The 21295-nt window shown below is 34.7% G+C and overlaps 1 protein-coding gene and 1 non-coding gene across 3 annotated transcripts in view; both read left to right on the top strand.

Annotated features, from left to right (window-relative positions):
• LOC134854006 (UDP-glucuronic acid decarboxylase 1-like) overlaps positions 1 to 20574 on the top strand; it is a 54782-nt gene extending 34208 nt beyond the window's left edge. For both annotated transcript variants that reach the window (XM_063870067.1, XM_063870066.1), the window contains exons 8-13: positions 10673 to 10794; positions 14567 to 14730; positions 15599 to 15659; positions 16729 to 16786; positions 16880 to 16983; positions 19805 to 20574. In XM_063870067.1, the coding sequence (XP_063726137.1) occupies positions 10673 to 10794; positions 14567 to 14730; positions 15599 to 15659; positions 16729 to 16786; positions 16880 to 16983; positions 19805 to 19924 (629 nt within the window). In that variant the 3' untranslated portion in view covers positions 19925 to 20574. The remainder of the gene's footprint in view (positions 1 to 10672; positions 10795 to 14566; positions 14731 to 15598; positions 15660 to 16728; positions 16787 to 16879; positions 16984 to 19804) is intronic.
• On the top strand, positions 8308 to 8394 carry Trnai-uau (transfer RNA isoleucine (anticodon UAU)). Its single transcript is given in 2 exon segments — positions 8308 to 8345; positions 8359 to 8394. It is a non-coding gene; the product is annotated as a tRNA-Ile (tRNA).
• Positions 20575 to 21295: the final 721 nt, after the last annotated feature.

The following is a 21295-nucleotide window of genomic DNA, read 5'->3' as shown; positions in this document are numbered from 1 at the left end:
AGCCCTGCTTAGTTGCATACTGCCAGTAAAACTTCTTTAAAGGTACTGCAAATAATTCAAAATGCTGCTCTCCGCGTTTTTACAGGATGCAGAAAGATGAGCGCAATAGAACATGTTTATTCAGAATGTGAACTTTTAAATGTGGAACCACGATCAACTACGATTAATCAAGTATGATTTTTTTTTGGGACTGTTGAGCGTTTATTTTTTTTCCAGTTTCGGCACTGTTTAACGACCCCCATGAAACCCATGGAAAGTTGCATCTGCTTTACATAAACAGTATAGTTATTACAATTTTTCACCAAAAGTTTTCTAATTCAGCTTAGTTCGCGAGATTTTTGAAATGTATAATTTATGTAGCATTTAGTTGTCAAAAGTGTTATTGCTTATTCGGTACCTGTGTTTCGGTGCGTACCCACATAGCCGCATTCCCGAATCGCCGAAAACACTAAAATTTTTATGCTAAGTAGAACACAAATTCGTCACAAAGTTTGAACTAATTTTATCTAACTATTAAAATGTCGGGCCGTTTAACTTATCCAGCCCTTAAAGCAATATTTGGGGCAGTACAACAGTGCCGAAGTGCAACAGTGCAGAAAATGAAAACTTTGTTCAAAAGTGCCAAAAATTTAAACAAATTTCAATATATTGAGTGCGGCAACCAAAAAATGAAACGGCAATCGTTTACAATCTTAAGTGACACTTTAAGGTTTTGAGCGAGAAAGCTTACAGCTTACATGTTTTGACGCCAAAATAATTGTTTAGTTCGCAGTTACAGACATTTTTGTGCCAAAATTTGAGCGATTTTCTTTGTTAATTAGCGTCAGTAACTTCCCGCTCTTTAGAAAATGCGTTTGAATTATTCTGAAATTTTCCTATGTTTTTCGGCACTGTTGTATACTTTGTATACACTGTTGAACGCCCCCCAAGATTTCAACATCTTGAACTGAGATTATATTGTTTCTATCTGATTGGCTAGAATAAGCCAATCAAATTTCAGTACCCTCTCAAATGTTTTGTTCACAATTTTAAGTCGAATTTTAAATTAACATGTCAAGTTTGGACCCTAATTTGACATGTTCAGACCGTTGGGACCAAAAAGAACTCCGGTTTGGACGGAGCATAAAGTGTTAGTCGAGCTTTTACCTTTTCATTCTAGTCGACCGATCACCCTCGTTTGACCCGAATGGACGAGTTTTTCGGCACTGTTGTATACACTGTTGAACGCCCCTCAAGATTTCAACATCTTGAACTGAGACTATTTTGCTTCTATCTGATTGGCTGGAATAAGCCAACCAAATTTCAGTACCCTCTCACTTGTTTTGTTCACAATTTTAAGTCGAATTTTAAATTAACCGAATTACCCTCAATTGAAGAATGTTTGGTAAACTACTCTTAATTATTTCAATTACGCTCCATAGTTTTACCCAGATTAGAAAAAAAACACAGAGAAAGCTCCAGGGGAAAATGACCACCTTCGTAGCTGCTCAAAAGTCGGTCTTGCAAGAAGTTTGCTGAAGAAGAAAGTGATCGCATTTGTTTTAACCAAATTAACTAGTGCTTTTAGTATATTGTTCTTAGTACTAATATATTGAATAATACAAATTTTTCATAAGCTAACTTTGAGTAAATGCTAGATTCCTTCAAAAATAACCGCATAACTGAAGAACGTTGAATTAGCGTCATTAACTTCCCGCTCTTTAGAAAATTCGTTTTAATTTTTCTGAAATTTTCCTACGTTTTTCGGCACTGTTGTATACTTTGTATACACTGTTGAACGCCCCCCAAGATTTCAACATCTTGATTTGAGACTATTTCGCTTCTATCTGATTGGCTAGAATAACCCAATCAAATTTCAGTACCCTCTAAATTGTTTTGTTCACAATTTTAAGTTGAATTTTAAATTGACCGAATTACCCTCAATTGAAGAATGTTTGGTAAACTACTGTAACTTATTTCAATTACGCTCCAGAGTTTTACCCAGATTAGAAAAAAAAACACAGAGAAAGTGTCCAGGGAAAAATAACTACCTTCGTAGCTGCTCAAAAGTCGGTCTTGCAAGAAGTCTGCTGAAGAATAAAGTGATCGCATTTGTTTTTACCAAATTAACCAGTGCTTTTAGTATGTTGTTCTCAGTATTAATACATTGAGTAATACATATTTTTCATAAGCTAACGTTGAGTAAATGCTAGATTCCTTCAAAATTAACCGCATTACTGAAGAACGTTGAATTAGCGTCAGTAACCTCCCGCTCTTTAGAACATGCGTTTAAATCATTCTGAAATTTTCCTACTATTTTCGGCACTGTTGTATACTTTGTTTACACTGTTGAACGCCCCCCAAGATTTCAAGATCTTGAACTAAGACTATTTTGCTTCTATCTGACTGGCTAGAATAAGCCAATCAAATTTCAGTACCCTCTCAAATGTTTTGTTCACAATTTTAAGTTGAGTTTTAAATTAACCGAATTACCCTCAATTGAAGAATGTTTGGTAAACTATTGTAAATTATTTCAATTACGCTCCAGAGTTTTACCCAGATTAGAAAAAAAATACAGAGAAAACTCAAGGGGAAAATGACCACCTTCGTAGCTGCTCAAAAGTCGGTCTTGCAAGAAGTTTGCTGAAGAAGAAAGTGATCGCATTTGTTTTAACCAAATTAACCAGTGCTTTTAGTATATTGTTCTTAGCACTAATATATTGAATAATATAAATTTTTCATAAGCTAACTTTGAGTAAGTGCTAGATTCCTTCAAAATTAACCGCATAACTGAAGAACGTTGAATTAGCGTCATTAGTTTCCCGCTCTTTAGAAAATTTGTTTAAATTATTCTGAAATTTTCCTACGTTTTTCGGCACTGTTGTATAACTTTGTATACACTGTTGAACGCCCCCCAAGATTTCAACATCTTGAACTGAGACTATTTTGCTTTTGTCTGATTGGCTAGAATAAGCCAATCCAATTTCAGTACCCTCTAAATTGTTTTGTTCACAATTTTAAGTTGAATTTTAAATTAACCGAATTACCCTCAATTGAAGAATGTTTGGTAAACTACTGTAAATTATTTCAATTACGCTCCAGAGTTTTACCCAGATTAGAAAAAACACAAAGAAAACTCCAGGGGAAAATGACTACCTTCGTAGCTGCTCAAAAGTCTGCAATAAGTCTGCTGAAGAATAAAGTGATCGCATTTGTTTTTATCAAATTAACCAGTGCTTTTAGTATGTTGTTCTCAGCATTAATACATTGAGTAATACAAATTTTTCATAAGCTAACGTTGAGTAAATGCTAGATTCCTTCAAAATTAACGGCATTATTGAAGAATGTTGAATTAGCGTCAGTAACTTCCCGCTCTTTAGAAAATGCATTTAAATCATTCTGAAATTTTCCTACTATTTTCGGCACTGTTGTATACTTTGTATACACTGTTGAACGCCCCCCAAGATTTCAACAGCTTGAACTGAGACTATTTTGCTTCTATCTGATTGGCTGGAATAAGCCAACCAAATTTCAGTACCTTCTCACTTGTTTTGTTCACAATTTTAAGTCGAATTTTAAATTAACCGAATTACCCTCAATTGAAGAATGTTTGGTAAACTACTCTTAATTATTTCAATTACGCTCCAGAGTTTTACCCAGATTAAAAAAAACACAGAGAAAACCTCCATTGAAAAATTACTACCTTCGTAGCTGCTCAAAAGTCGGTCTTGCAAGAATTCTGCTGAAGAATAAAGTGATTGCATTTGTTTTAACCAAATTAGCCAGTGATTTTAGTATGTTGTTCTTAGTATTAATACATTGAATAATACAAATTTTTCATAAGCTAATGTTGAGTAAATGCTAGATTCCTTCAAAATTAACCGCATTATTGAAGAATGTTGAATTAGCGTCAGTAACTTCCAGCTCTTTAGAAAATGCGTTTAAATCATTCTGAAATTTTCCTACTATTTTCGGCACTGTTGTATACTTTGTATACACTGTTGAACGCCCCCCAAGATTTTCAAGATTCCAAGATCTTGAACTGAGACTATTTTGCTTCTATCTGATTGGCTAGAATAAGCCAAGCAAATTTCAGTACCCTCTCAAATGTTTTGGTGAGAAAAGGAATAAGGTGATGTATGGCTCTTTTTCCTTCCCCCACCAAAAGGTGGTGGAGGAAAAAGAGCCGGAGCCCGCAATAAGGTCTAGGACTCCTTCCTTTTTTGGGTACTGTATCGGATCAACCGTTTCGGCACTGTTGTATAACTTTGTATACACTGTTGAACGCCCCCCAAGATTTCAACATCTTGAACTGAGACTATTTTGCTTTTGTCTGATTGGCTAGAATAAGCCAATCCAATTTCAGTACCCTCTAAATTGTTTTGTTCACAATTTTAAGTTGAATTTTAAATTAACCGAATTACCCTCAATTGAAAAATGTTTGGTAAACTACTGTAAATTATTTCAATTACGCTCCAGAGTTTTACCCAGATTAGAAAAAACACAAAGAAAACTCCAGGGGAAAATGACTACCTTCGTAGCTGCTCAAAAGTCTGCAATAAGTCTGCTGAAGAATAAAGTGATCGCATTTATTTTTATCAAATTAACCAGTGCTTTTAGTATGTTGTTCTCAGCATTAATACATTGAGTAATACAAATTTTTCATAAGCTAACGTTGAGTAAATGCTAGATTCCTTCAAAATTAACGGCATTATTGAAGAATGTTGAATTAGCGTCAGTAACTTCCCGCTCTTTAGAAAATGCATTTAAATCATTCTGAAATTTTCCTACTATTTTCGGCACTGTTGTATACTTTGTATACACTGTTCAACGCCCCCCAAGATTTCAACAGCTTGAACTGAGACTATTTTGCTTCTATCTGATTGGCTGGAATAAGCCAACCAAATTTCAGTACCTTCTCACTTGTTTTGTTCACAATTTTAAGTCGAATTTTAAATTAACCGAATTACCCTCAATTGAAGAATGTTTGGTAAACTACTCTTAATTATTTCAATTACGCTCCAGAGTTTTACCCAGATTAAAAAAAAACACAGAGAAAACCTCCATTGAAAAATTACTACCTTCGTAGCTGCTCAAAAGTCGGTCTTGCAAGAATTCTGCTGAAGAATAAAGTGATTGCATTTGTTTTAACCAAATTAGCCAGTGATTTTAGTATGTTGTTCTTAGTATTAATACATTGAATAATACAAATTTTTCATAAGCTAACGTTGAGTAAATGCTAGATTCCTTCAAAATTAACCGCATTATTGAAGAATGTTGAATTAGCGTCAGTAACTTCCAGCTCTTTAGAAAATGCGTTTAAATCATTCTGAAATTTTTCTACTATTTTCGGCACTGTTGTATACTTTGTATACACTGTTGAACGCCCCCCAAGATTTTCAAGATTTCAAGATCTTGAACTGAGACTATTTTGCTTCTATCTGATTGGCTAGAATAAGCCAAGCAAATTTCAGTACCCTCTCAAATGTTTTGGTGAGAAAAGGAATAAGGTGATGTATGGCTCTTTTTCCTTCCCCCACCAAAAGGTGGTGGAGGAAAAAGAGCCGGAGCCCGCAATAAGGTCTAGGACTCCTTCCTTTTTTGGGTACTGTATCGGATCAACCGTTTAATCTCCATCCCCCCCCCCCCCCCCCGAGTGACTAAGTGACCTACCGTAGAATGCCCTCGCCAACCAAGCATGTGTTAGATCTCTTTAGCTATATACTATATTCCCCCTTTTTGCAAAAGGAGGGATATTCGTTACAAAGTATAAAATTTTCATATGCGTAACTGTTGATTTATTGTTCCGACTCGTAACGAAAGTAACGGAATATTTGTGCTCGGGGTGGTTTGTTGGGACGAAAAAACGAGAAGTTCTACAATCTTCCCAGCCAATGACTAAACTTCGTTAATTTCCATTGTTCAATAATGGATTTTTTTTGTTTTCCATTAATGGTATTAATCAGGGGTTGCGCAAAACATGTGGCCATATAATGGGGTTTTTTTCGTTCCATAATTTTGAATGAAAACTCAAAACAAATTTTTCAATCTTACGAAATTTTTGAAGCCAGATTATTATCCCAAAGCTCTTTATTGAAAATATTGCATATTTCTGTCGTTGTTAAATTCGGCCAATATCAATATTCAGTCCCTGGAAATGTTTAATTTCTTTCCAAATTTTAGATTACTGAAATCTGATAGGCTGATTTTTATTTTCGCGCATTCGGTCCTTCGCGTATGAGGGATTCCACCGCTCACTATTTGTTTTACATAATGGGGTTACGTCATCCCTAAATTATGGCCATAATCGAAGGCAGTTCCATACATAATGGCCTTACTTTTTGTCCTTTCCCTCCATTATTTACGGCCATAATGGGCCCCTACCATTATTTTTGCGGAAGCCTTGGGTATAATTCATGTTGTTAAAATTAATTTCCATTAGTTTTTGAGAACCCTTGTTTTCCATACCCAACCGTTTGATTGACTAAAAGGAGCGGGTCTTATGCGTTAAACGGCCCAAAATTAGGAAAATAGTCAGAAATTTTCTTTCAAATTGAAAACACGTAATCAACATACAATTACTATCTGTCTGTTTGAAATTCTCAGTATCAATCGAAATGGCTGACCTAGTTGCTCGAATTTGATTGGCTAATAATAGCCAATCAGGATCAGTTTCAGTTTTAGTTTTCATTTTGCTTCAATTTTGGTTTTTGGGCCGCTTAACGCATAAGACCCAAAGGAGCTACAGTGCTGATTTAAATTATCCGGATAAAACGAACAAAACTTGAATTTTCAAACACGTTTTTCTCAAATTGGGTTAACATAAGACAAAAAGTGAAGAGAACAAAAGTTGCTTAGAATTTCATCAGAATTAATATGGCGCAATTTTTTCTCCGAAATTCTCAACAAAAATTTTACCCCAAAAATGGGCCATTGAGTTTTTTCTTACGCAGCTCAACAAATTTTAACAAGGGTTAAATCTTCAAAAACAGTAAAAGAGAAAAAATTTTCACTCGATAGTCAATAAATGTGATTTTTACTATATAAAACGCAGAATCTCTGTTTAAAATAAATTTTAAATAATTTGTGCAAATTTTTGGAGATTTAACCCTTGTTAAACTTTGTTGGGCTGTGTAAGAGGCTTCTTGTGCTATAATTTTCTTATCCATTAAAAAAGTGGTTTCAGGGTATTTTTTGATTAATTGAAAAAAAACTAAAATTACCCATTTTTGGGGTAAAATTTTTGTTGAGAATTTCGGAGACAAAATGGCACCGTATTAATTCTGGTTAAATTCTAAGTAACTTTGTTCTCTTCGCTTTTTGTCTAATCTTAACCCAATTTGAGAAAAACGCGTTTGAAAATTCAAGTTATGTTCGTTTTGTCCGGATAATTTAAATCAGCACTGTATAAATGAACCGGTGCGTATTCATAGGTTCCAAAATAAAAAATCAGTCCCATAGGTTCCAAAATAAAAAAGCAGTCGCATAAGTTCCAAATCTTGTCAATTGTCAAAAGACTAAATTATCCGAGTCTCGGTTTAAGGTCGCCGGTGGGCGCGCTACGCGCGCGTCGCCGCTTTGCGGCGATAACTGGCTGTAAATTTCGTATAGAGTCCTACTCTTTGGTGGCAAGCTCGCAACATGTTGGCGCGGCTGCGGCGGTCACTATCCTGCAGCTTGAGTTTATGCTGGTTGAACAGTAAACAATCAATCCATAAATTCGTTGGCTCAAATTTCAACCAATCAGAATTCAAGAAGATAAATTTTGGCTGTGGTAATTCACCAAATGAACCTTTTTTGGGGGGGGGGGGACTTTCGAGCTCTTTTCCAGTTTCCTACCTTTGGTTTTTCTGAAATTCTTTATACGGAAATCTATTTAAAATGACTTTTCATGTTATAAGCTGCAACGAGTGTACCCCAGCCGAAGTATAAACCAACCGAAAAGTTACGTCATATGAATCAAGTTTGCAATTGTGTCCGGCTCTTTTTCCTCCCCCCCCCCCCCCCCCCACCTGCAAATTTTTACATGTAAATTTGTTGACCACATTGTCCGATTGTTATTAAAATTTACATACAGACTAATAAGGCCACGACAAACATATTTGTTTGGTCTTCATACTCAACCTCGTAAAACCACTCGTTACACTAATAAGTTGAAACTGGCGTGAGGTGGGGGGGAAAAAGGGAAAAGAGCCTTGTGTTCTAATAATTTAAGTCAGCCTGTAGTTATATTGTCCTGTGCTGTGTATTGCTTTCAAATTCAACATTAACGTAGCGAGAGAACCAATTTGGCTTGGATTTTGTTTACCAATCTCTTGACGAAGTCAGGCTCCCGTAGCTCAGTCGGTTAGAGCGCCGTACTTATAGACAGTATGAGCGATGCGGATGTCGGCGGTTCGAGCCCGCCCGGGAGCAGAAGTTTTTTATACGAAAATATAAAATGATTTTTCATGTTTTAAAAGGCATTAAAACGTGTCAGCGTGAACAGGTGAACAAGTTTTCACAATCTTTCTCATTCCCCCCCCCCACCTGCAGATTTGTTTAAATAGAATGGACTCTTTCTCTTTTCCAGTTTCCCACTCCCTTGTAAAATTACAGGATAAAGTTTTTACACAAATTGTTTTCTAAATTATAACATGCGAAATGCATGCGGGACCCGTCTATCATAGTTGTTTTTTCGAGGGACCATTCTATCATAGTAATACCGACTCGTTGAATGTTACCGGAAAATGTTCGACTTTGTTCAACTTTCCCGCTCGGAAGGTCCTTGTGATTTAATGTTCAGACCGCGTGTGGTCAAAATATAATTGGTTGAGGAGACCGTTGGGACCCTAACTTGACATGTTCAGACCGTTAGCACCAAAAAGAAATCCGGGATCTACTTAACAATCTCCCCCCCCCCCTTTCAAGAAAGGGGGGGGGGATTCTTTAGTAGGTACAATAGGGGGGGGGAGAGATTATATAGTAGGTACAATGGGGGGGGGGGATTGTTAAGTAGATCCGAAATTCGGTTTGGACGGAGCACAAAATGCTAGTCGAGCTCTTACCCTTTTATGCTAGTCGAGCGATCACCCTCGTTTGACCCGAATGGACGATTTGTAGGGGGTACATCGTACATGTGAACAATCTCCCCCTGAATAAAAGTGGACAATCTCCCACTCTAAAATTCAATGATAAATTCAAGCATCAAGTCCTGCATGTACTATGCTCAAATCTGAGTGGCTGAAACATATTACTTTTGACCAAGTGAACGACCACCTCCCTAATATGATTTGGGGATCGGCCTAGTAGCATGTGTGTCTATGAGCATGCCCATGTAAAGTTCAAGTTTTGTTCACTCAAAATAGCAATAGTGAACATCGTGCACTTAGCCGAATTCTTAATTGAGCGAATGTGAAATTTCAGCTCCCCAGCAAAACCTGTGGCTGTCGAAATTATTTAAAACTTATGGCTAATTTGTTTTTTTTTGTCTGAAAGCACAATCTGTCAAAGCAATTAGCGAATAATAATAGGCACACATGCTAGTTTCGACACCCCCCATTTGGTTTTGGGGGTGTAGCGATTTGTATGTGTGCCTATTCAGGGGTGTTCAAAAGATTATTGTATACAAGATTATTGTCAATAAATATATATCGATAATCTATTTTTTGGAGCTAAACATTACAATAATCTATTGTTGACTAACAATAATTGTGACTTGTTGCCTCGATTATTGTCTTGGGATTCGTAGCCAATGAATGTGGGCCTATTTACTTGTTTAGTCGAGCAAAAATGATTTTTGACGACTACCGTAAAAAACTCGAGCCTGTCAACCTTGAAGCGCAATTGTTCCTTTTTGTAAACAAGCAACTCTGGGATATTAAAGTTGTATCCGATTTGGTTTGAAAAATAAAATTTTCAACAATAATCTTTTTTTGTTCGAAATATTCCAAAGATTATTTAGATTATTTATTTTGTCAGCTCAAAAATATCGATAATCTATTTTGAAACTGCAATATAATCTATATCGATAACTGAACACCCCTGTGCCTATTAGCGTTCGCTAATTGCTTTAACAGGTTGCGCTTTCAGACAAAAAACAAATTAGCCTTAACTTTTAAATAATTTCGACAGGCACATGTTTTGTTGGGGAGCCGAAATTTCACTTTCGCTCAATTACAAAGTTCGGCTGAGTGCACGCTGTTCAATATTTCAAATTTGAGTAAACAAAATGTGAAAAAGCGAATCTTTAAACTACATTTTTTTACATGGGCAATGCTAATCGATACACATGCTAATAGGCCGGTCCCCATTTGATTTAGGGGGGAGATTGTTCACTTGATTCGTTGAAGAGTGTCGCATGATTTCTCCTCTGCATACTAGAGTAAGAAGTTATCCGCATCTCATTCAATTCTGATGGTTAACGCACCTTTCGCTCCTCTTGATTTTTGCTCCTATCATCTCACACACAACGTCCGTCGTTAAGAATCTACGGCGAAATATGTGAGTGGCGAAACGTCCTACATTCAATTCTGATGGCGATTGTTCTGCCCGATAAATTCCGTATTAGCCACAAAACATCACCTAACCCACAAAAACAATTTAAAAAACATGGAAGTCGTAATTTAGAGTACAACAGCGGCTCTCCGTATTTTTGCAACAATGGTCGTTATTAGAATAATAATGTGATTTGTGAGTGTCAAAACTTGTTCAGATCCACTTCAGCACCCCCAGTCGGAGACTTACTGGGGCAATGTGAATTCCATGGGACCCAGATCCTGTTATGACGAAGGCAAAAGGGCGGGAGAGACACTCTGTTACGCATACAACAGCAGGGTCAGTACACAAATACATACATGTATAAATTGAACACAGGGGAAACACAAGTAAGTTTTTGTGAGAAGGCAGAATTTGGTATCACAAGTCGTTTAATTGTCGCCTGTTGTGAATCGTCGGCTTACATTAAAGTAGATGCTACATTAATAAAGACTTCAGTTAACAATGAATGATGAGTTCATATTTTTTACATGTTTTTTACAAGGCTCGATGAAAGTAATGAAGGCTCTTATAGGTCATGATGATTTTTTTTTCGTTTTCAGGAAAGTTGATTTGTTTTCAAGTTCAGATTTATTTCCTTTGTTAAAAGGAAAGAAAACTCCGCCGTCGACCAGCTGAAGTGTAAAGGTCAACAAAAACCTGATCAACTTCTAGTTTCAAAAGTGGATTATAAATTTCAGGTTTTCCAGCGGATTAAGCGATTTATCTATTCTTCCAGTTTTCTCAAATTCGCTTAATTTTATCCAAAAAATATTCAAAATTATTAATTGTTTTAGAAATTCAAAGAGCTTTGAGGGATCTAATTTTTTCTTTGAAATTCGATAGTTGAAGTTTTAAAAAGCCAGTCAGTTTTTTTTCGGTTTCCTTAAGTTCACTGACTCTTTTCCAACTGTCTGTCGTCTATGTTCAATAGTTGGGATCTTGGATCACGGAATATTCCCAGCTGTTAAAAACGGTTTTAAACAACTTTTATCTATCTGACAAGAACGTTATTCAAACAATTTTAAGTCGGCAAAAAGATCCGAACATGTACAAATGGGAACTCTGTGTTGAAGCATTATGCAGTTTTATTTCTAAGAAAAAGAGTTTTTTTGGTCTTTTGTTATTCTTACACCTTTCTTCCTGGTCTTGTTTTGTGTTGCTTGTCAGATTCTTGTCTACTGCTGTTTCATCCACAGTGCTTTATTCACAATTTCAGAAAATTAAATCTTGAAAACTTATTCAAATTTTTTAACTGTTCAGCAACTGTAGAAATGAGCTTCAAGTCTCAATTTTTTTGTCTGTTATATTATATTACATTGTTTTCTATTCTGACTGGGAAGGATCTTTTGAAAGGTCGGTGAACGTAGTGAAGATATTTATTTAGGTCCTGATGATTTTTTTTCAGGAAAAGTCTTAAAATTTGTTCACGTTCAAATTTGTTTTTTCGAGGTTTGACTTTTGATTTCTTTCCAAGTTCAGTTTATTTGTCATAAAGAAAGCGGCAAACTCAACTATCCTTCTTATTTCGAAAATGAATTTTAATTTTCAGATGAACCTGTTGATCAAGTGTTCTCAAATTATTTATATTTGATCAAAAAAGTCTATCATTAATTTTTCTTGAATTTCGAAGAGATTCAAGACCCTATGATTTAACTCTGATATTTGAAATTGAATTATTTTCAAAAAACAAGTCTTTTTTCTGGTTTCCTTGCGTTCACAGACTTTTTTTCCAATGATCTGTTGGTTAGGTTTAGATTTATGTATGTTTTCTTTAGCAAAATATTCGTGCAAACCCATGAAGAAATTTGAAATAAAATTTTTACATGATATCCAAGCCAATTCAGCTGTAATTGCAAGTCCAAAGGAAAAATCACAGAAAAAGTTGTTTGAATTATAGGATTTATAGAGCGAAGAGCAAATCTGGACGTGTTTTAGGAAGCTCTTGACAATTCGTTAAGACAGCTAAATGTGAAGTTCCACACCTTGCTTCTCTCTCGGAAAATTTTACGATAAGAATGTTCCGAAGAATTTTTTTGATGTGTTTTTTTTTGCTAAACCTGCGAACATTCTGTGCTATTTTAACAGCAACCGGCTATCCTTGTCAATATCATGATTTTGTGTTTGCTGATTTTGAAACTTGAATCAAATTGAAAAACGGGAAAAAGGTTTAAAAAAGTTTTGCTGCTAGAGTTGGTCCTTTTTCAACTTCATTGAGTGTTTTTCGGATGCATTTCAAATTTATATCGGCTTTCGGATGAATTTAAAATACATCAGTAAATGCTGACCTTGTTAGGAAAAGTTTCTGAAGTAAATATTTTTTCATCGTATTTTTTATTTTTGTTTGTTAATTTTGAAAGTTTCCGTTTTGGATTTTTGAAAGTTCAGGAGGGAGTTTTATTTTTCGCGGATTCAGTTTTGATTTCTTCTCAAGTTCAGTTCTTTTCTTTAAACAAAAGGAAGACAAACTCCACTACTGAACAGCGAAAGTGTAAAGGTCACGCAAAACGTGATCGACTTCTTATTGCGAAAATGGAATTTAATTATCAGATTTTCCTGCAAAATAAAGTTTTTACCTATTGATCTAGGGCCATCAAATTTTTCTTAAAAAATCGAAAGTTTAAGATTTTTTCACAAAGTATTTCAATATTTTTTGTGTACTTGAATTCATTGACTCTTTTAAAACTGTCTGTTGGCTATATTTGCTGTCTGTAAAATTTCTAATACTAGCTCAATGTGTTTTATGTTGCAGATATGCTCAATTTTTCCATCATTAAAAGATAGATAGTTTTTTTGGGCTTCGTTGTCTCTGTTAAAGCTGAAACTTTGAAAAGTTTTTCCTATAATTAAAAGCTGGAAATTTAATTTGGTACTAACGAATTTTGGCATCCCAAAACTTCCCAAAAAATAGGATAAAAAATGAAAAAAAAACTGACCAGTATAAGCTTAGAAACAGTATACGTATTGTTTTTTTAAACCAAATTATACAATTTTTGACGTAACTCCATGTTGAAGTAAATGGTCTGCATTGGTTTTTTTCTCACAAAGAATCATTAAAAGCTCATAGGATTTAAATTACAGAGATCCTGTTGTTTATTTATAAAATATGCAATTAACATTTCAAAGGTCTGTTTTTCCAATGTTTTTTCTTCAAAATTCTGTTGTTCAATAGTTGCTTCCACGAAAACGAAATTGTTTGTGTAACTATTGAAAAAGACTTACAGATTGAAAAACCATTAACTGCTAAAACTGCAAACTTACTGGGCGAAAAGGTTTCTGACCCCAGAAAATTGTTCATTTCGTGAGCTTTGTCAATAGTTGTCGGGGTATGCACAATATTAAGATATCATATTCTGCAAACCGGAACAACGTTTCGCAATAGCTCTAACTTGGGTTAATTAGATTCATTTGAATAATACCAAACTGTCTCGTGATTTTTTATTCGGCTGCTGAAGTATGCACAATGTTGGCTCATTTCTACATAAGTTAGCAGCAGAATATCCATCCAGTAACGATAAGTTTCAATTTTTAAAATACAAGATTCGTCTCTTTTTACAAAGCCACCAAAGCATGCACAACAATTTCTCTCAAAATGGTTTTGTTGATTCATGTCTTTGGCGGATTTTTCTGAAAGAGTTTCGAACAAAATGTCCTGATAACTTACCCAATCTTCATTTTTGGGAGACGCTGATCTGTAGAATCTAGTTTTTTCTCATAATTTTCGCTGTATTCTCTCAGTAGAAGTTAGTAGAAATGAATGACTGAAGTTATCAAATGAAATGATAGACTGTTCATAGAAATTAGCTTTAAATAGGAGATTGTTTAGTTTGGGATGTGGTTAGACTACGTGCACTGCATTCACACTACCAACTTTTGTGGATTCGAAACCTCCTCGCGACTTGTGTTTACCATTCTTATAAACAATTTCTAAATCCCGTCTAAACTTTATTCCACATATTATTGTTGAGCATCATGCCTAAATACAATTGGGATATTCTTGTGGTTTGAGGAAAATTGTCAATCAACAATGAAGTGATTAATTCTGAAGCACCTTCATGAAATTTTGTTTAAGAACTATGTGAACATCCGAGTCGCCCGAATTTTCAATACGTTCGGCCCGCGCATGCATATAAACGATGGTCGAGTGGTGAGCAATCTGATTGTCCAATCACTAAAGGGGGAGCCACTTACCATTTATGGAGATGGTGCAATCACTCGCTCTTTCCAATATGTCAGGTGAGACTTTCTATTTATTTTTGTTTTTCCTTTTCTTTTGAGATCTCATTTCAATGAGAAAAGTGTGAATTATTTCAACTTCCGTTTATTTAACTACATTTGTGGAAACTCGGCGTTTTCATAAATTTCATTTCACATAATATCATGTGAAAAACTGAAATTGCTGAACTTATTCACCAAGGTATGAAATAGTTTCATTTCATGCGAAAACCAAGATGGTCATTATTTCCACTGCTTTCGATGGACTCCAACATCGTATATGTATAAATTACTTTGTTTCAAGGAGGGCAGATAATAATAGTTGGAATTCGATAGAAATCCGTTAATAACAGTGAGCATATTTTGTGTCGGGTCCAGAACATTCTAAAAGAAACATCAGCTTCGAACCATTTTTCCTTGCTAAAAATGCTCAGCATAAGAGCTGCTCCGCTCTTGATCGCGAACCGTTCTCTGCTCATATTTGTGCCCAAAACCACCAAGCATTTTTTAAATTTTACGGGCTGCGAGAACTTTGTTGGGCTGATTGTGATATACATTCCTCATCAATTAACAAAGCGTAATTCTTGATAAATTGAAAAAAGCCAAAGTGACCCATTTTTGGGGTAAAATTTTGGTTGAGAATTTGGGAGAAAAAATTGCCCCATATTAATTCTGATGAAATTCTAAGCAACTTTTGTTCTCTTCACTTTTTGTCTTATGTTAACCCAATTTGAGAAAAACGTGTTTGAAAATTCAAGTTTTATTCATTTTGTACGGATAGTTTAAATCAGCACTATACTTTCATTCATACGTGAGCATTCTAAAATTTCATTGTGATTTAATTTTGAGTCATACAAGGATAATAAATGTAAGTAAATTGTGTTTTTAGTGACTTGGTAGCTGGTTTGGTGAAATTGATGGATAGCAATGTCACCACCCCTGTCAATCTCGTAAGTTGTCAGATCCTTTCACTGCCCGTGATAAAAACTAACATGGATAGCTGGTCCCTGTACAAGTTGTACAGAATGTTCCGACCACACTGATTTACAGAAGAAAGATAAAAACTAAGACAAAATTTATAAATAGAAATTTTTAAAAATTTTTTATGTGTTTCTAGGAAAGGCGATTGAACTAGGTGGAATAATGCTCGAATCAGTTGTAATTTTTCAAAACTAAAAATCGTGTAAATTTAACTTTGGAGGTAGAGGTTTTTTGGAGGCCAGCATCTAATCAAATTCTTGTCACATCAGCCTCTGTCTATTTTAGTCTGAAAAACCAGTTTTTTTTAGACTAAGATTAAGACAATTCATCCACGAGGGAAAGGTACAACATACGAGCTGAACTGCTCATCACGGCGAACCGTTCTAGTGCCCCTGCTTAAGAACTACATGCAAATTTTTTTGGTTATTTTTTAAAAATTTTTATAGACTAAATTTGACCAGTGTTTCTCGACACCCCAGACAGTTTTTTTTATAATCGAGTTACGACCAAAATGGCTTAAATATGAAACCAGGCGAGTTTCTCGATACAGATAATTTTTTTAAATTTTATTTTGGAATCGGAATAACGACTAATAGGGATTTAATATGATACTACGCTCGACCCTCTACAAGGTTTCTTTGGGGTAGCAAATACTGCGAAATTTTTGTACCTAGGACGTAGTTTTTTCCCATTTTTTGAAGTGGCAGGAACTATCACAATTAAAAATGCAACATGCAGCAAAAGTCTGCGTGCAGATTTTAATAAATGGAAGCGGTCGCTACCTGTCAATACTGCGTTTCAGACTAATTTTTAAGCTTATCGAGGTGTACCATCTCTTTAAAGCTTACGATTTGTCCATTTATACGGGTTGTCTTTTGTTGCGAGTTGTTGTGGAACCATTTTATTGCTAGCAACGAAGTGACTTATGATTTTAAATTATAGTGATCGAAATTCTGGATTTTAGGTGATTCCGCTTCTTGATTTTTTTCCTTTAATCGTTTTTCCGCTTTTATTTTTTACATTAGTCATGGATTTCAGGGAAACCCTGACGAGTATTCGATTGGAAACTTCGCCAAAATCATCAAGGAAATGACAGGTAACGTATTTTTTAGTTCACTGCATTAAAGCTCTGCAGTATCTATATTATCTATAAATATAACTTCTCATTGATGATACTTTTTTGCTGCAGATTCGCCTAGTGAAATCAAGTACATGCCGAAAGTAGTAGATGACCCGCAGAAACGGAAACCGAACATTTCGAAAGCAATGAGAGAGTTAGGCTGGAAACCAATCGTAAGTAAACTGTAAATTTGGAATTTATTTCTGATATAATCTTTACAAAGCCGTTTTTCGATTTATGTCAATTTGTTTGAATGGTAAAATTTTCTGTTTTTCGATCAACACTTTTTCAATATACGTGTGCTTAGTTTTTCCTTCACTTTTTCCAAAACGTTCAATTTCATGTGGCTTTTTGAGTCGAGTCATTTCATTTCGTCTCGGCGGTTTGTCCTTTGTCGAACTTTTTATGGGCCACATGGTGTCCGACTTCATCCTTATTGGCTTATTTACCACATTTTTGTGAGAACTTTCATTTTTGGAATTTGAGTACATTTATATTTATTTTAAGTGCTAATAAACTAAGTGATATTTCACTTATTGAAATTGTGTTTTCACTTATTGAAAGTGTGTCACGCTCAATTTTTTTTTGAGTTTAACTTTTAATTTCTGTTCAACAATTTGCGAATTGGAAGGCAGCTTACGCTCTTTCCAAAAGTTTGAGTGGCGTGAAAAAATATGGCTTGACAAAAGTGCGAGTGGCTTGAAAAAATATGTGAGACCTATTGTAGTTTTAGTTTGTAATCTTTCAAACTGGAATAAAAACTTAACTTATTGATCCATTTTTCTACCACTTGTTTCATTTTAATCGAAAAAAAAATTTGTAATCCAAGGTGCGATTTTATTATTATTTTTTTTAAATTTGAAAGTCGTTCTTTTTTTGTATTTTGTAACAAAAGCTTTTTACTCTTGCGAGTGTTTAACTTCAAGATCCGATTTTATTTAGCAAAAATGCAAATGGTGCGAGAAGTTGTAATTTTGAAAGGATTTTTAGCAAAAATTGTATTGTGATTTTTTCAAACTCTATTTGCTTAATGAAAGACAATTACGCTCTCCAATAGCTAACTGGAAATTGATGGAAAATGCGTGAATGACTGAGTTTCCCTGACAATTTTTATATAAGCGAAAAATCCCAGCAGAATGAAAAAGTTCAGTTTTTGTTCCGACTATTGAAAATGCGGACGAACTTTGTATTCGGGTATTTTTTTCCACAGCAAAATCAGGTACGTTAAATATTTATTGGACTGAGTGGGAGTTATATCATATTGAAGCCCTTTCAGTCGTTATTCGAACGACCTTAAAAGGTTTCCAACAAATTTTCCCTGTGTAAAAAAAAACGGTTTGAAGTTTTTGACTTTTCGTCTAATTTGGAGCAAATAAAGTGTCATAACATGTTAAATTGTTCATTTAGGCTAAAAAAATTTTTATTCTATACAAAAACTAGTTTTGGAAGTTTCATTTTTCAGTTACCTGGCCAAAAAAGTTTTCTAAAAGAATTTTAAAAAATATTGTGCAAAAAAAAATCAAATTTAAAAAGTTTGATTTTTTTGTTTTTTTCGAAGCTAACACTTGGCGGTTACGCTAGTTTACTATTTTTCTACGTTTGTGTACAGTTTTTGCGTCATACCACGCACAAGAAACGACACTAATTTGTAGAACTGATTAATTTGTAGATTTTTTATTTGTATTTGCTTATGAATACGGCTATCCTTGTTATTCAACAAACGTTTCGTTTGAAATAGTTTCTTAACTTTTTCGTAATTTTCTTTTGCGGTCATATCTTGTATCCGCTTCGTAAGGGAGCCTGCTGTTTTCTATAAAATTATTGCTAAACTGTGTGACAGCTCGATCAGTGGACACAGCCAGGAAGACGAATGATCCATAATCCTGAGGTTCGCGGTTTGAATCCCGTAGTCGCTTAATTCTTTCCCAAAAGCCGGGTGTCATTTGTTTTTTTTTCAAACTTGCCGTTGTTTGAAAAAAAGCCGTTGTTTTGCACTATTTTCAAACTTGAGAACCGTCTGAGGTCAGTCAATGTTTCTATGGGAACTGATGACAATTTTTGAATTGTTTAGAGAACTGATGTCAAATATTGGATTTTGTCTAAATTAATTTTTTTTGACTAAATCTACGTTTTACTGTTTTGTATGCGTTTACAGAATATTTCGTTTGTTTTATGTTCATACATTTTTTGCTTATCGTTGTTTTCGTTGCGCTTTCTACAGGAACTTTATCTGACGTGCCTTTTACCAGTGTTCGAATTCGCTATTTGCCTGTAGTTAAACAAGTATAGCTTGTGTAATAGTATGAACTCTTTTTTTAACCTAAGCCGCAAATATTGTTGCGCTGAAATTGTGGTGACAAAATGTGTTCATATTGAAAGTGTTCGTTTTGATCCAGCTATTAAGTACAGTCAGTGCTAAGGATATTAACACAGACTATTATATTACAAATAGCACTTTAGTTTCAAGGTATCATGGATCTGTAGCGTAGAGGTAGGGAAGGAGACCAGCAACGAAATAAGAGGGTTCGAACCTGGTCAGTGTCGGATGTTTTAAATGAAATTTTTCGTATACTAGATAAAATGCGTCCCCTTTATAAAGTGAGGCATGTTAGTTGGTAAATTTCTTTTTTTCTTCAAATTGACTGGTACTGCTATTGCGTCATAATTGGCTTGCGTCACTTAGCAATTATGTAGACTCATAATTGGCGTGCGTCACTTAAGAAATTTTGTAGACTCAAAGTTTTGCTCATTCAGTTTTTCCCTGTAGCGTTATCGGTCATATTTTTGCTTGTGTATGCGAATGTTTTTTTTTCTAAAATCAATTTTGGGAAAATTAGACTGAATTATCATTATTTTAATGCTCCGTTTTCTTAAAGATTCAAATAAAACCCGATGTAGTAAGATTTCAATTCGCCCTATCAGCCCTGCTTACAACTTCTAACCAATTTTTCAAATATTCCTTAAATTATCTTCACGGTTTACTTATATTGTCAGGTGCCAGTCAAGAAAGGACTTGAGACAACAATCAAGTACTTCAAATCGGAGATCTACCGGGACAGCACGTGGGAACCATTCGCAGATGTAAAGTCCGTTGTTAGCAAAAAAGAGGACTGATTGTTGAAAAATTTAAAATAAATCTGCTGCTATGAAACGTAGCATACGCGCCTTGAATTGTCAAGATGAAATAGAAGGCTCTTTCGTCAAGTCCCCGCCCCTCTCTTGACTGAGTTTTGAAACATGTTTGTAAGTTTTCTATGTTTCTAGCGGTAGTAATTTTCAAATTTGGATCCTGTTGCTGTCATTTGAGTAGCACTTACGTTAATAAATGAGGAATTATTAAAGGAGCCAATTGATACCATAGATTAATAACTTCACACATTCAAAAGAACGAAAACGTTCTTGTTAGGAAAACCTTGTTAGTACACAACCATAAACTTATTTTATGGTTTAATAGTTTCTGTATCTTCTATAAATATCGGTGCTGGTAATATACTTACTTAAACTTCAATATTAGTTGAACTAGTCTATTTTACTTCAGAGGGTAAGTTTTGCAGATAGTTTTAAAACTTTATCAGTGCTAATGTTGTTACATAATTAACGATCATATCACTCTTTCAATGTAAATAATTTTGCTGTTTGATCTTTTAAATGTTTATGTTATTACCCTTGCGATAAGTAAGGGTATTGCAACCGGCTACTAGATTTTTTACCCTAAACACTTCGTTCACAGAATGGTCAATTTAATAATTCACGATTTCTAAGTACCTTCCTTTTAATGTGCCACCTATATCTTACATGTACTACTTTTTTATTGAAAGATCGTAATTGATTTTAAGTGGTCCATGCAAGTCTGTTTTCTCTTAGATTGAGTAAATCTTTTGAATTGAAATAGATTCAAATTCGACAATCGATGTTCATAAGCTTTAAATCAACTTCTCTGATATTTTTCAAAACTAAATATTGTAATGAAATTTAAGATTTAAAAAAAAATTTTACGGAGGCAGATTTGTTCAAAATTGTACTCGCTGTTTTCGAGTGGCATGCTTTGTTTATCAAATCTTTTTTGGTGAAGATAATTACGCTTGTGATTAGCAAGCGTTATCAAATAGGAATATGGAATTTTTCTTCCGGCTAAAATTTAGTTTAATAGAATCAATTCAATCATTTTACCTTTAATTCATATGAAATCAAAAGTCAGACGTTAATACGCGTGTAGCAGAAAGCTAACGCACCTGCCTATGAAGACAAAGGTCGATCACTCGAATCCGGCCAAGATCTGCTTTTTTATAAACGGGAAAATGTCGCGCGTCAAAAAATATTCGCCGGATTTCTGTTTTCTGCTTGCTTTTTGTCGGCTTAAGTGCCGCAGCACCAAATTTATTCAAAATTTTGGTATTTTGTTACTTAAATTGAAGAAATCGTAAAATATGTGCTGGGCAGTAATTTTTCACTAATAAGCTCTCAAGGGGTAAGTCCTAAGCGAAG

Source organism: Symsagittifera roscoffensis, chromosome 9 (assembly GCF_963678635.1).
Source record: "Symsagittifera roscoffensis chromosome 9, txSymRosc1.1, whole genome shotgun sequence".
In the NCBI taxonomy this organism is placed as follows: domain Eukaryota; kingdom Metazoa; phylum Xenacoelomorpha; order Acoela; family Convolutidae; genus Symsagittifera; species Symsagittifera roscoffensis.
Note: the sequence above shows the minus strand (reverse complement) of the source record. Positions and strands in the feature narration are given on the sequence as shown.